This window comes from Narcine bancroftii, chromosome 9 (genome assembly GCF_036971445.1).
Source record: "Narcine bancroftii isolate sNarBan1 chromosome 9, sNarBan1.hap1, whole genome shotgun sequence".
Taxonomy (NCBI): Eukaryota; Metazoa; Chordata; class Chondrichthyes; order Torpediniformes; family Narcinidae; genus Narcine; species Narcine bancroftii.
The window spans coordinates 19,231,266-19,248,054 of NC_091477.1; the positions used below are offsets into that span (position 1 = coordinate 19,231,266).

General features: G+C 40.1%; 1 protein-coding gene across 1 annotated transcript in view; it reads left to right on the plus strand.

Annotated features, from left to right (window-relative positions):
• LOC138743249 (organic cation/carnitine transporter 2-like) overlaps positions 1–16,789 on the plus strand; it is a 92,264-nt gene that overhangs the window by 21,453 nt on the left and 54,022 nt on the right. The window contains exons 2-3 of the mRNA XM_069898223.1: positions 2,432–2,535; positions 7,069–7,223. Of these exons, the coding sequence (XP_069754324.1) occupies positions 2,432–2,535; positions 7,069–7,223 (259 nt within the window). The remainder of the gene's footprint in view (positions 1–2,431; positions 2,536–7,068; positions 7,224–16,789) is intronic.

Here is a 16,789-nt window from a genome sequence, read left to right on the forward strand (position 1 = left end):
AGAGTGAGCGACCCTGACAATGAGTACTATGTTGATAGGCTCATGACAAGGACAGCAGGCAAGCCAAATTAGAGGTAACAACGAGGCCTTTGTATCCATGGAAATCATTAGTTCAACCCCTGCAAGTGCAGGTTCCGTCGAAGTCAAGTCAGTTATGTGGGTCATGTGTTCACCAGCAATGGCCTGAAGGCAGATCATTCCAAGATGATGGCCGTCAGTGAAATTCCAGTGCCAATGGACGTAGCTGGCCTGCAACAATTCCTGGGCATGGTAAACTACTTGGGCTGAGATAAAACTTGACACTGGGGCCAAATTCATTGTCATGTCATTGAGGTCATTTAACTGGCTGAGAAAGACAGAACAAGTCAAACCATGCATCAAGTCTACAAGCCTAGTTACTTATGGAGGCAGCAGAATCCAGACCAATGGCACAGCATGGCTGCAGTGTTTTGTACAAGGACAGCTCCACATGTTAACCTTCTTTGTGGTCCTCGAGGACGTCATACTTCTGCTAGGCCTCAATGCATGCATGGACATGGGGTTCATTTCATTCAGCACAAAGGTCCATCCAAGGATGATTTCTCACAGAAATATTTTTCTGAGTATGGTGAATTTTTCAAAGATGAGCTGGGGAGGCTGCCAGTGGTGTACTCCATGCGGCTCATCCTGGAGGTAAGACCTGCAGTCTGTCTGATGGACCGCATCCCAGTAACAATGAAAGGATAAGGTCAAGGCCAAGCTGGACAGAATGCAGGACTTGGGTGCCATCCTCCAGTCTCGGTACCAATTGAATGGGTGTCCTCCATGGTGGCCACCAAGAAAAAAGACAGAGAGGAGATCCAAATTTGTATAAATCCATGAGACCTCAATGCGGTTCTGAGAAGACCGCATTACCCCATGTGCACTGTAAAGAAAGTTGCCACACAGATGACCAGTGCAATGATATTCTCAGACCTGGATACAATGAACTCATTCTGGCAGGTCTCGCTTGGCTACTGCTCATCACTATTGACCATATTCAGGACCACATTTGGTTGGTATGGGTTCCTGAGGACTCCATTTGGCATCAATTTAGCTAGCGACGTATTTCAAAAGTCCACGGAAAACATTTTTGCCAGGTACCCTGTGCCATTATTGTCAACGACATACTAGTAGGTGCCAAAACACAAGAAGAGAGCATGATGCCAACCTCAAGAAGGTGCTTGACCGGGCACAGAAGGTAAACCTGTGACTCAACCCTGCAAGTGCAGGTTCTATTGAAATCAAATCTGCAATGTGGGACACCTGTTCACCATCAATGGCCTGAAGGTGGATCCTTTCAAAATGAGGGCCATCAGTGAAATGCCAGTGTCAATGAATGTGGTTACCCTGCAAAGATTCCTGGACTTGGTGAACTACTTGGGCAAGATCATCCCCAACTCCAGTGAACTGACAGCCCAATTCAAACAGTTGACACATAGAGATGTTGAATGGACCTGGCATGAACAACAACAAAATACCTATGATCTTTCAATCATTTTTGGCCACATAGGAGGTAGTGGAGGATTGGAGAATGGCAAATGTAGTCCCCTTGTTTAAAAAAGATAATAAGGAGAATCCTGAGAATTATAGACCGGAGAGCCTTATGTCAGTGGTGGGCAAACCTACGGAGAAGATTCTTATGAGCATTTGGAGAAATACATTCTACTCAAGGATAGTAAGCATGGCTTTGTGAGGGGAAGGCTGTACGTCATGAGTCTGAGTTTTTTGAGGAGGTAACAAAGAAAATTGATGAGGGTTGGTCAGTAGATGTGGTCTACATGGATTTTAGCAAGGCATTTGACAAGGTCCCCAATGAGAGATTCATCCAGAAAATCATGAGGCTTGGGATCAATGGAACCTTGGTTATGTGGATAAAAAATTGGCTTGTAGGAAGAATGCAGAGAGTAGTAGTGGAAGCAAACTATTCTGCCTGGTGGTCGGTGACTAGTGGAGAGATGCAAGGATCTGTTCCGGGACCCCTGCTCTTTGTGATTTTTATAAATGATCTGGATGAAGATGCGGAAGGATTGGTCAGTAAGTTTGTGGATGACACAAAGGTTGGATGAGTTGTGGATAGAGTGAAGGTTGTTGAAGTTTACAAGAGGATAGAGACAGGATGCAGAGTTGGGCAGAAAAGTGGCAGATGGATTTCAATCCGGATAAATGTGAGGGGATGCATTTTGGCTGAATAATGTGAATTTGACCTTCACTCCTGACACCCATTTCCCTTGGTTATCTGAGAAAAAAATCTATGATTAACTAGATAATTCCAAAAATTCACAATCTCTGAGTGAAAACATTTTTCAGTTTTTCTATCCTTATTGTTCTTTGATACTGCGTAGTGAATTGTTTTTGCGGTATCCTTGTCCAGGATTATATATTTGGTCACTTCATTTTTTTTCTTTTTCAGTGGGACTTGGTATGCAATGACGATTGGAAATCCCCATTATCTATGTCGATGTTCTTTATAGGAGTGGTGACTGGTTCTTTCATTTCTGGGCAGTTGTCAGACAGGTGAATTATTTCTTTTATGTAATTTTGCTAAAAAAAAATATTTTTGAAGTCATTATTGTTTGCTCTTTGTAGGAATTGCCATAGTGCAATTCAAAAATGCTTCAATGAGTGTCAAGCTCCTCCAGATGATGCAAGACCATGAAGCTCATCACATAATTGTTTTTAATGGTCACCATTAAAAGTGCAGTGGGGGATCATGGTGTTATTCAATGTCGGATGAATATGATTAGGTTGTCTTCAGCTTCAGTTCATTATTATGTGACAATTTTGTGCCAGAAAACACATACTGTTTGGATGAATTATGAGGTGTAAAATTATTATACATATCCAGAATAGGCCTGCATACTATGGAATCATCCACAAATTTCTCCATTCTTGACATAATGTTGAATGGAAAATCATTGATATTGGCTGATGTCTCATTTGGAAATCAGTTGTAGATGTTCTGTAGTGAGGTCTTCTGTGGTCAATATCTGAAAAGTTAAGAATCACACATCTTGGTGAATTTGGAGTCACATAATAGCCTGAATGAGTACCTCAAGACCACCTAAAGATCTGTTTGCAAGGCTGAAATGACACTTTATTTTCTTGACCTCAAACTAATTGCAACTACTCTTTTAATATTTATTATATATTCTTCTGCCTTGCATTTCTGGTTATTTATATGTTTTCTGTGGTATTTGGTGTTTCATGCATATCTGTTTGGCTGCAGCAAAAGATAATTTTAGTGCATCTGTACATTATACATGTGTATATGACATCGGGTGAGGCAGCAATGAATGTTTCTGACAGGTACTAACATTTTGTAATGTTTAAATGAGTGGTAGAAAGTGCAGACTATGAAAATTGTACAGGCAAGTAAAATCAGAGAAAGCTTTTGTTTCATTATATGAATACATATGGAGAAAAAGGTAATAAGAGAGGGGCTCATTGGAAATCAAAATGTGACTTGTGTGGAGGTGGAGGACCTTTGTGTAGTGTTCAGATGATGACCTTGTCTATGGCTTCACAGTGGTGGAGTTGGTGGGAGAGTGGGGAATGAGGAGAAATGTGAAATATTAGATACAATAAGTTCTGTGGGCAGAAAAGATATAGAAGATTATTGGTTTTAAAAATAGACAAATAAATGAGCACAAGACAAGATACAGAGGAGCTTTACAGGGATTCAAAAGAAAAAAAGACTGTAAATCCTGTAAATTGGAAATAAAATGAGAAAATCCTTAACAGGTAAGAAATCATCTTTGAAGAGAGAAACAGAATTATTGACCCAAAATGTCACACTTTCTGATGAAAGGTCTTCACCCTGAAACATTAATTTATTTTCTCTTTCCGCAGATGCTGCCTAAACTTCTGATGATTTCCAGCATTTTCTTTTCTTAATTATTGCAGATTTATAGACATTAGCAGGGTTGGAAAAATTAGGTTTGAGTAAGGGTGGAGTAGGTTGGAGTGATTTTCTTTAGGACTGAGAATGTTGAAGGCATATAAAATTTTTAAGGCCTTAGTGGAAGTAGAAATCTCAAGTCTATCTCAGGTATCAGTAGTGAGTTAACATAGTTTTAAAGGAATTGTTCACTGAATTTGTTATAAACTAGAGCAGCACGCTTAGCACAAGGCAATGACCTGCGCCAGTCACCCGAGTTCAAATCTGGCACTGTCTGTAAGGAATTTATATGTACTCCCCATGTCTGCATGGGTTTACGCCGGGTGTTCCAGTTTACTCCCACATTTTAAAAAAATCAGACGGGCTTGGTAAGTTAATTGGTGTAGTTGGGTGGCATGTGCTCATGGCAGAAAGGGCCTGTTACCATGCTAAATTTTAGTTTAAAAAAATAAATTTAAACTGAGAAAATCAGTTTTCTTCCAAGAAGCTGTGGTTGTGGAGGTGGTTGGGCAGAGACTGTTGTTGACCATAGAGCAGTGTGAGGTTAAAGGGCAGTCTGAGTCTCTTTCAATTAAGAGGTTGTTATGGTAGAACCTATCATATTTTAAAAGATACCAGGATCAGCAGATTTTAGACCATAGGGCAACAATGAATTTAAAGTCAAGTTAATCTTTCAGTTTTTATGGGTATGATCAGTGGCGTCACCAGGGTTGGTGTCACCCAATGCAGTGACTCATGGTGTCACCTTCCACCACCCCCTCATGAAGCTCCTCCTGTCCATACAGAATCCTTAGTAATGCTTTTTGATTTTTATTACTTATAAATCGTAATTCCCATATATCACTGAATATAATGGCAATAATAGTGAGATAAACAACTAGCAAAATTAAAATTACACCTTTAAATTACAATTTCATACACACAACCTAAATGTTTTTACATTTGCATAGTTTCATGTGGTTAAAGTTAAAATTCAATAAGAAAACCTTATTAGTTGCAACATTATTAGTAACTGAGTGGAAGCCCTTTTTGATTTTTCTCCTTTTCCTTTAATTACTTCTTCATTCTCAAAAAATGTTACTGATTAGGTTCACAAATACTAATTACCACAATATTGTAGCTAAAACACTAGAAAATTTGACAAAAGCAGTGACTTTAAAAACACCAGCAGCAACAAAAACAATAGCGTGTGCTTGTAGCACGTGCAGACAAAACCATGTGACTCGAACCATTATTGTATTTAAGTAATAATGACAATTCTATCCAGAGCACATTAGAAGGTTCAAAAGGTAAATTAGCATAGAGTTTTAGCATTGTAGGAATATTGATACATGTAAGCTGGGCTTCCAAAAATGTTTTTGATGTTATAACTAACTACAGGGATATTTTCATAAAAAATAATATATTTCTGTTGAAACACTGCACAAAAATTTTATATACAGTCATTTTGGTGTCACCTGGTGCAGTCTGCACCCCCCCCAACACACCACCAGTAATGCCAGTGGGTATGATAAGTTATATGATCGCCTTAAATATGTCATTATTCCACAGTAAAAAAAAAACAATCTGCTGAAGGAACTCAATGGGTCGAGCAGAGTCAGTGGGAGAAAAAAAATTGTTGACATTTGAGTCAAAACCTTTCATCAAGACTAATTCAAGATTATCTAAACTGTACTTCACTAATATCTCCCAGAAGGAACGATTCTGGGTCTTGTGGAAACTCAACTTTTGTCATTTTTTTTAAGATGTCTCCCAGAACTACCTAGAAGATCGCACCTTCGTACATAGCCAGGTGAAGTGGATAAAGGTTCCAACCACTACACTGCATTTGAAACACATCCAATATTTCTGACTTTGATTTATGCAATTTTTGCGGTGTGAGATGCAACTGATGCAGGAAATTGTACTGTACCAGCATGTATCTAAGATGGATAATCCCTGACATATTGTTTAGATACAAGTCTTCCCACTAATTTACATTAATCGTTGTACCAATGTCTGACTCCCACCTCTCCTTCGACCAGTGTAATCCCAGTTTTGGGCCCTCACTTTGGAGTACGAAATACATTCTAGAAATAAATTTAAATACATTCCCTTGTCGAATTAGAACCTCCATGGCGCTACACTCCGACAGAGTCATTGTTTGTCCTAATTTGTCTCTTAAGAAAGATCTCAGTTGTAGGAAATAGAATGATGTTCTATTAGATAACCAAAATTTAATTTTCAATTGCTCAAATGACATTAGTTGCCCTTGATCATAACAGTCCTTGATACACCTGACCCCTTTCTGGCACCAGGTGTGCAGGATCCCGTTGTTGTTAGTCATGGGTAACTGTTGTCAGTTCTGGGTTAAGGGTGTATTAGGAGACAGCCCCACCTTTATTCAAATGCATTGATATTTTATTTTGCCATATTTGGTATATATGTTTACAGTTTAGATTATCCAAATATCAAATTCAATTTGTGAACATTGCTTTGTCGGTAGCTAGGAAGTGTATTGTTTTGCAGTTGCATGGAAGTCCAACTCTCAACTTAGTATTACATGATGGAGTACGGAAATGCAAAGTTGCATTCCCCTGGAGGAGATTACTTATAACTTGAGAAAGAAGTATGACACATTCATTGAAGTGTGGCAGCCGTACCTGAGGCACATCGGTGCACAGATATGATCTCTACCCCACTGCGTTAAGAAATGTTAAGATACAAACCATCCTGACATAAATAAAGAAGAGAATGAATTAGGTTGTGCTAATTTTTAGGGTTTTTTTTTTCCATTACCTTTTATGGTTTAATATCTGGGAAAGGGGGAATATACTTTATTTTTATTTTATATATATATAGATATATATGGATGTTATATTGTTTGATAAGAAAATATCATATTGTTTGTATATATTTGCTTAAGTCTTTTAAAATAAATATTCTAAATTCCGTGACAGGTTATACTTATGACAAGCTATCTGTGTGGTAGGCTTTGGTCCATGCAAAACTTGGTTCCAGCTGAAATTCTGGTATATACCTGCTTTTTATTCATCAAAGTGCATAAATCTTTGTTTGGAACATTTCTATTAAGTAACTGAGAGAATAAAAGCAAGATATGTGTATAATCACAGGCATAAGTTGAATCATCATTTGTATTTGATTTCTAGGTTTGGAAGAAAGATTATTCTATTTGGAACAATGGCTGTCCAGTGTGTATTCAGTATTCTTCAAATTTTTTCTCCAAGCTGGGAAATATTCTGCCTTTTTAATTTCCTTATTGGCTTTGGACATATATCAAACTACGTGGCTGCCTTTGTTCTTGGTAAGTACCTGCAACATTCAATACCATACAACCAACTGTAGAACTTTCATTGTTGCAGTACCATGGATGATTCTGTCACTCTCACTAACCCATTAAGTTATGGTTAATAGACCAGGAGACTGGTGGAGCATCATTGGAATTTTGAAATCTTTTTCTCATACATTTTTATGGAAAAATGTCATTAAAAATCTGGAAACATTTCAGGCAGGTTTAAAACTTCAGTGAGCCTAGTGACCTGATCATTTCTGAATTGCAAAAACATCGAGTATAGTAAAACAAAATGCTAATAATAATATCAAAATTACATATATATGGATCTAAAGTCCTTATCCCTTCTAGTGTAAATACTGTGCTGACTGTTCTGCACTGGGAAGGGCTGTGAAACATTCTGGAGCCTTAGGGAGGACCCACAGGCATAGTGGACCAATGGGTGTGCCTAATCAGACAAATATATACATACAGTGGTTTACCACATTCATCCCTTGATTTTTTTAATAGACTCTGGCATGGTGAAGTTTGGGTTTACATCATACCAGATACTGAGTTAGAACAGAGTAGATCAAGCATTTTCCTGACGTCCCGTGGTGGCTGCCCCTGCCCCAACATCCTGCGCCGGCCGCGCCTGCCCCGATGACCCATGCCAGGGGGCAGGGGCAGCGGGAAGGGGGCTCTCAGGCAGCAGGGAGGTAGTCTATAAGCCATGGGGAGTTGGGTCGCCAGCTGATTGTCATCAGCCCACCCCTTAGCAGTTTGGGATCCACAGACACCCGCGCTATAAGCGATTCCGCGGATTAATGAATGAATTAATTGCATTCTAACAAGGTGTCACTGTATTTATATTTAGATGTAATATGAGGACATTGGTGAGACTACACTGAGTATTTTGTTAGTTCTGCTCACCTAGCTGTCATTAAGCTGCAAATGAAAAATTAGTTAGAATGTTACTAGGCCCTTTCAAACTACTGTGTAAAATGGGGGTTAACAGGGCAATTTGCCAGTCAACCTCGTCAGAATCCAACTGGGTCCCTGACCTACCTTAGAGATAGTCAATGAACCCAATTAAACTTACGTAGGTTGCATCCACAGGAGATTTGAAGAGGAAAATGGCTGACCTGCTTATTCTGGTGACGTCAGGGCTTGCGTGTATGTGTCACCGGGCAGCCAGCATCTGAGCATCCGGCAGTACTTCTGGTGAGTGCATGATGCAGCATTGCGGGGGCGGGAACCCCCTTAAATCGCTGGATTGGCGATTTAATAGGTCCATCCCCCTTCAATTTTAAAGGTGCTCCAGCGCCTTTTCCCCAGTAATCGCACCCAGGTCACAGGAGGGCTACCCAGGTGCTGCAATTTATAAAGGGGTCTTGTGACTGGTATGCTTGAATTATAAGGAGGGTTGAATAAGATGCAACTTCCTTCCTAAGAGCGGAGGAGGGTGGGGGGGGGGGGGGACCTTATAGAGGCTTATGGAATCATGAGGGACATGGAAAGGTGTAATAATTAGTGTATTAAAACTATTACTTGAATGCCAAAAAATTGTCATTCAAATAATAGTATTATTACACTCATAATATACTCTAATTATGTTGAGGATAATCAGAGTACGTCTATTATTAGGACAGAATGAGTAATCGTGGGGTTTGGCTCATGATTAAGTAAAGAAAGGAGGGCTCAGTGTTAAGAACATATTGTGGTGTATGTTGTGACAAGATGAAATGGCAGATTGTTCATGATTGTGGAGAATATGGAGAGAGCAACAATTACAGGTGTGATTGCAACACCAGATTTGCTTGAGAGGAATGAGGATGGAGCCTGAAGGATAACCAGGCAAGCACAAAATGATCATCGAAGGAAGCCAAGTACAGTTAGGGAAATGCTTCGGCAAGTACTTAAACAGCACCATGCATGTTAGGCTTTATTCCCTGGAGCAAAGAAAAATTAGGGGAAATTTGATAGAGGGCTACAAAATTATGAGGGGTGTCAATAGAGTAAATTATAGATTTAGTATCCAAGCATGTATCAGTCACTATAGGATGCTACTCTGTAAGTCCAAGGTTCTTTGCACATCATTGCATCAGATGGGGAACCCTGAATGAAAATCTTGAATCTCATACAATTTGTATTTTCTCTTGTTTCCATATTTTTACTTAAATTGGATTTGGTAGCAGATAAAAACATGGAAAAATGATTCAACTCCTGGACATGATTCTGTATCCAACCCGGATTACGGTTTTGTGTGACGTGAAAGTTCATATCCACAGAATGGTCAGTTGTCTGCAAGGTATGCTGGCAGCATGTGTTCAGAAAAGTTATTGTTTGTCATCTATATCAATGGTTTGGATAACAATGTTGTAAATTAAATCAGCAGGCTTTCAGACAACACAAAGGTTGGGGGCGTTGTCAACATCAAAGAAGGCTTTCAAAGCTTTCAGAGGGCTCTGGACCAAATTGAAAAATGAACTGAAAAATGGCAGATAGGATTTAATGCAGATAAGTGTGAGGTGTTGAATTTTGGAAGAGCAAACCAAGATAGGGCATATACAGTAAATGGTAGGGTACTAAGGAGTGTGGTAGAACAGACGGATCTAGGAATACAGATATATATTTCCATAAAAGTGATGTCATAAGTAGATAGGATTATAAATAGAGTTTTTAACATATTGGCCTTCATAAATCAAAGTATTGAGCGTAAGAGTTGGGATGTTATAGTAAAGTTGTATAAGACATTGGTGAGGCCAAATTTGGAATATTGTGTGGAATTTTGGACACCTAACTATAGGAAGGATATCAATAAGAGAAAATTTACTAGGATGTTACTGGGACTTCAAGAATTAAGTTAGAGGGAAAGCTTAAACAGGTTAGGACTTTATTCCATGGAGTGAAGAAGAATGAGGGAAGATTTGATAGAGGGATACAAAATTATGAGGGGTTTAGATAGAATAAATGCAAGCAAGCTTTTTTCCACTGAGGTTAGATGAGATACAAACCAGAGAACATGGTTTAAGGATGAAAGGGGAAAATTTTTGGCAAACATTAGGAGGATCTTCTTCACACAGAAAGTGGTGGGAATGTTGAATGAGCTGCCATCTGAAGTGGTGAATGTGGGCTCAATTTTCACATTTAAGAAAAGTTTGGATGGGTGGGGTATGAAAGTTTGATATAGCCTAGAAAGGCTGAAGGGCCTGTTTTCTGAACTATAATGATCTATGGCTCCATGGTTCTCAGCAATATTGAAAGGCACAGTTACATACATAACAGGAGAAATACTCAAGGCCTTAAAATCTCAAATACAAGAACTATCTTAAATTCTAATTAGAAACTGAAAAGTAACTTCCTCAGAATCATTCTATCAGGAAAATCACAATGCGTACACAGAGATATAAAGAGATACATGATTTCACTTGTAATTGGAACAATTCTTCATAATAGTAGAAATCATTCAAAAATAATGTGAACTGTACAGAGTAATAATTTGAGATCACATTGTACAAAATATCAAATACCCTGTATTGCAAGACAAGGTGAAATGGATTAGCAACTGAATTTTACAAGAAATGGTGAAAAATAACCCACTGGATATAATTCAGGTGTATCAAGGGAAGCTGTATTCAAGCAGATGAAAAGAGAGCCAAAAAGAGTGCATTATTTTTTGACATCTGAATCTAATGACAGAAGGTGAAATTATTTCATATCTGCCTTGTGTATTAGAGATGAAACAATGAAATAATTCAATGAAATTAAAACAAAAGATGAGGGAAAAAGTAAAAAATAAGAATGACTGCAAAATATGAACACGCAGAAGAAACACAGCAAGTCACACATCTTCTATAGGAAGTAAAGGGTTTGGACCTGAACCCTTCTTCAAGGTACAAGCAAAAAAGAGACCAAGCATTGAAATTAAATGGAGGGGAAAGGTGAGAAGTGTGGAGGGAGGAGGGGACAGGGAGAGAAGCACAAATTAACAGGAAGGGGTGGATAGAGATGGGAGGATAGAAGAGAAAAAAGCTAAGTGATCAGGTGAGGTGTAGCATTCTGAATGAACTAGGATGGGAAGGGGTTGGGAGCTGGAGGAAAGGAATTAGAGCTATTGAGAAAGAGAGATACTTAGGGAATGGATGTGACAGAAATTGGAGAAGACTATATTAATACCACCTGGTTGGAGAGTGCCCAGACAGAATATTAGGTTTGGTGGTTGTTACAAGCCCAGAGGACCCCAAAACCCAGCTGCAATAGATATACACCAAGAAAAATGGTTACTGAAATAAAAGTTGCTTTTAATTATCTTTAAACATGAAAAAACAGAATCACACTTTAACTTATCACCATTAACTTAACTAACCTAATTTAGCCCCCTTCTAATTCTAAGTACATGTGTATGTAATGTGTGTGTAAGTTCAGAAAAGTTCTTTGATTCACAGTCCAATCTCACTTCTCATTTCTCCAGGTTCACTGGTTGGAGGCAATTCTTATACTGTGCACAAAATTTAACATTTATAAACTTCACCAGGTTTTGGTGCTTGAAAGGTAAATAGTTACCACTCAGGAATGTTCTTGTCAATTTTCAGAGATTTGTTGTTCGCTGGACACCCACAACTGATTCCTTTTTTAATCAGCCACTTTATTGTCTTGCCAAAGAAACTTGCCCATCAAGGTTTTCCAGATGATAACCTCTTTCTTTCAGGTCACCACAGAGTTCCTTTTTGTTTCTCTTATTTCAAGTGAAACATTGAGCAGGCAGTCCTCCCCTCTTGCATGAACCACAAGGGCTTTGACCAGGCTGAACCAAGCACTCACAAGCCATCTTCCAAATGGGGTTTTTCCACAAGCATTCCAGCTTGTCCTGTTCCAGTCCCAGCTGCTGCTGCTGACGGTATCACTGCAAAACTCATCTTTCTCTCTCTCTCTCTGAGAAAAAGCCTTTTTGACTCTCTCTCAGCTTGGAAAACCACATGACCCTCTTAAACAGTAAGTTCTACTCCAGACAATCTGCAGCTCCAACAAGTTCTTCCATCTGTTGCCTTTTTGTAAACAACAATCCATTAGTGATGTCTCTTGCGCATTCTCGAAAGCTTTTGCAAAGGCTCTGAGGCTGATATGTCTAGCATTAGCAGAGCTCCAGTCCTGCAGTGGCCGCCCCTGCCCTGATGTCCCGCACTGGCCGCCCCTGTCCTGACATCCCACGGAGGCTGCCCCTGCCCTGATGTCCCCCAATGGCCGCCCCTGCCCTGATGACCCGCACCAGCCACCCCTGCCCTGATGTCCCACGCTGGCTTCCCCTGCCCTGACGTCCCGCAATGGCTGCCCCTGCATCTGTTCTGTGATTTGGCTGCAATGCGCATGAAATCTTGGACCCCAACTACCGCGTTCTAGCGATGTTTTACTGTATGTCTACAATACCTGAATATCAAGGGGAAGTTTTCTATGGTACTTATTGCCTGGAATTACTCACACTTGGATATTGTTTAATGTTCTGGGGACTTGCATTGTAGAATGTGTGCATGTAGTGCTGAGCACCAAAATTTAACAGAACCTCAAGATTAAACTATAAGAAGGGATTGCATTAATTAGATCTGTTGTCGTGGGACATTAAAAGGATAAATTCATTGAGAATTTTTGGATGTTCTGGTGCAGTTTGATGCTACTAGAGTTTGAAGAAGCCAAGAAGATGTGGGCATAATTTTAAAAATCTGAGGTTGGGCTTGTGGAATGCAATTAGAAAGTACTTCTTCTCACCAAATGTATTGAATGTGTGAAACATTTTCCCCCATTTTAGTTTGATGTGGGAAGTTTGGTTACAAATTGGCCCATGATCTTATTGAATGATCGAGCAGGTTTCAGGGACTGCTGCTAATTTGCTGTCCTCCTATATGCCCTAATTTTCTGTGGGACAAAAGTTTCTTTTCATTGTGCCTGACCTAATTTCCTGTGTTAAAATTAACCACAACCCACTGCAGTTCAACAATCAGAATTCCACACACCCAGCACCATCACAACAAATCCCCCAAATTAACCAATATCTAAGCTGCTGATCAGCACATTCCAAGCATTCCTTTATATTGGGGGAAAAATGTAAAGACTTAGTTCTTGACCCAGTCATTTTCAATATTGTGTATGTCTCGTGAAAAGGGAAAGACTTTTAGTCCTATTCTTTTGTTTTAATTGTTCAGAGTTTGAAAATATTTATGTTCCACAAAGGGAGACAATTTTGAACTAGTTTCCACTTATTGCACCTTAATTAATCCCCTTCATGCATCAACTATTCTTCAAATAGCTTTGTTTGGAAGATATTTGATAATCATAATAATGCACCATCAATAACTTCAAAAGACTGAAGTTGAACAAACTGACGGTTTTTTATTAGCTTTGGAACAAAACCACATCCATGCTGCTTGACTTCTGCACTGGGAAGGGCTGTGGAACATTCTGGAGCCTGAGGGAGGACCCACAGGCATAGTGGGCCAATGGGTGTGCCTAATCAGACAAATATATACATACAGTGGTTTACCACATTCATCCCTTGATTTTTATAGAGTCTGGCATGGTGAAGTGGTGATGATACAGTTAAAAATTAACTTTTTTTTTGCTGTGACTGTCAAATTTGGGCTGCAGCTGTGGCTCAGTAGAGGTGTCATGGGCATTATGGGGCGTCTATGTGCAATCGCCGGCGTTGGGCTGGTGGGTATGTGGCGACGAGTCTGGTGTGTCCACTGTTGGTGGTGAGATAATGTGCCATGGCCCTGGTACATCATGGATGGGTTGGGGTGAGGGGTTGTAGAGTGATCAGTGAAGCTCTCCAGGGCTCCTGAAGGCACCAAATCCCTAATGGAAACAGTGTCCTCCTCCCCATTAGTGTACGCCACTTAGGCCTAGGGGAGGCTGGCAAAGTGGAGGTGGACCCTTTTGGCCAGAGGGTTGGACCTATGGTTCCTCACATGTTTCCGAAGTAGGACTGGCCCTGGAGATTTCAACCACACTGGCAGTGAGGTCCCAGTTACAGATTTCATGGGAAAGGATAATATACGTTCATGCAGTGTGGCATTTGTGGCAGCAGAAAAGTTGTGACAGAGACCTGATGAAGTGGAGTGCCTCTGGAAGGACATCTTGCCAGCTGGAGACTGGAAGGCCCCTAGGCTATAGGGCTAGGAGGATGGCTTTCAGACTGTGGCATTCTCCCTTTCCATTTGCCTGTTCACCCGGGGGTTGTAGCTGGTGGTCACACTCGTGGCAATGCCTCTGGCCAGTAGGTACTGGTGTAGCTCATCGCTCATGAAAGAGGACCCCTGGTCATTATGAATATACCTGGGTACGCCAAATAGAGTGAAGAGACTGCGCAGGGCCTTGATTACTGTGACAGCTGTCATGTCAGAGCAGGAGATGGCAAACGGAAAACAGGAATACTTACCAATAACATTGAGGAAGTACACATTGTGGTCCGTGAAGGGTAGGGGTCCTTTGAAGTCGACACTCAGGCATTCAAAGGGACAGGTGGCCTTTATCAACTGTGCTCTGTCTAGCTGCTAGAAGTGTGGTTTGCACTCTGCGTAGGCCTGGAAACTTTTGGACATTGACATTCAATGGAGTATGGCAGGTTGCAGGATTTGATGAAGTGAAAGAATCTGGTAATTCCAGGGTGGCAGAAATCATTGTGAGGGGCTTAAATGTTGTCAATCTGTGCACTGGCACAAGTTCCGTGAAATAGGGTATCAGAAGGCTTATTGAGTTCCCCGATCAGTATATGATATCATAATTGTTGGTGGACAGTTCGATTCTCCACCTCAATATCTTGTCGTTCTTGATTATACCCCCGCTGCTGATTGTTGAACATCAATGCAACAGCCCATTGGTTAGTTAGCAGTGTGACTCATTTACCAGTGTGATGGAATATGTGGCAGATGTATTTGGGAGATAAATTGGTAAAATTAGAGTAGGTTAAATACATACACACACTTTAAAACAGATCTTATTTGAAATACTGAAGAATTCAGGGGTTTTGCAAGTAAGAGAGTCATATTGGCTTTCTTGCAGTTGGAGAGAGAGAGAGAGAGAGAGAGAGAGAGAGAGAGAGAGAGATTGATTGATTGATTGATTTATTGATTGATTTTTGGAAGTGAAACTGAAAACTCCAGACTGTCAGCCAGGAAGGAACTCTGTGGTGGGCTGAAAGAAAAAGGTTATCATCTGGAGAACCGTGATGGGGCAAGTTTCATCAGCAAGACATTGATGTGACTAATGGTGATACCTCAGTTGTGGAAATCCTGAAACAACAAATCACTCTCTGCAAACCTACAAATAACCTTCCTGAGCAGTAAACATTTACCTTTCAAGCACCAAAGCCTAATGAACTTTATACATGTTAAATTCTGTGCACAGTCTAAGAATTGCCTGCAACCAGAGAACATGGATGAAGAAGTGAGATTGAACTGTGAACCAAAGAATTTTCTTAAATTTATACACATATTTCGTATACGTGTGCTGAGAATTAGAAGGGGGGTTAAGTTGGGTTTAGTTAAGTTAATAGAGTTAAGTTAAAATTTGATTCTGTTTTCATGTTTAGAGATAATTAAAAACAACTTTTGTTTAAATAGCTCCTTGTCTTGGTGAATGTCGATTGCTGCTGGGTTTTGGGGTCCTTTGGGCTCGTGACACTAGCTAACTAATGTCTCCAGTGCCACACTGCCTCAACAATGGCTCAGGCCTCCTTCTTAACAGAGGACTGTTGAAGTTTGGGGCCCTGGAGTGCGAGAAAAGAAAGCAACAGTCCTGCCCGTCTGGATAAGGGTAGAAGGCAGACTGAACTCTGATGCGTCGCTTTCCACCTGGAATGGGGTGGATTCATCCACCATGTGCATTGTGTCCTTGGCAATATCTGCTTTGAATCACAGGCCTCTAGCATCAGAGGGAAAGAGGTGGATTTGACACGGAGGCGGGCCTTGTCTGCATAGTTAGGGACCCACTGGGCATAATAAGAGAAAAAGGCCAAACACCTTTTTTAGGGCCTTAAGGTTTTGTGGGAGGGGCAGTTCTAGGAGTTGGCGCTTGTAGTCAGGGTCTGGACCAATTACTTCGTTCTCAACAAGGATGGCAAAGCAGGTTGTGCAAACTATGCACTTGGCCTTATTGTATGTGAGATTGAGGAGCTTGGTGGATTTGAGGTTTTTTTTTATTTTTAAAAAATTATTTAAAATTTTTCAAGATACATAATACAAAATCAAATACAAAAAAAAACCCCTAAACCTACCCCCTGTACCCACTCATCCCACTATCCCACCCCTTATTATCCCACCCCCCCAACCCGGAGGATAACGTACATATACAAAATCTTTACATAAATTCTAAGTGGGTTAAGTTGCAATATATCAAAGCAATAATCAAAACAAAATTAAAAGATTACTTAACATCTAAATTCAAATGTTCCAAATACAAACTCCACATTTTTTTTAAAAAAGAATAATTATTTCGCAAATTATATGTAATTTTCTCTAAGCGTAAGCATGATGAAATTTCATTATGCCATCTTTGTATATTTAATTCCACATCATTTTTCCAGGTTACTGCTATACATTTCCTAG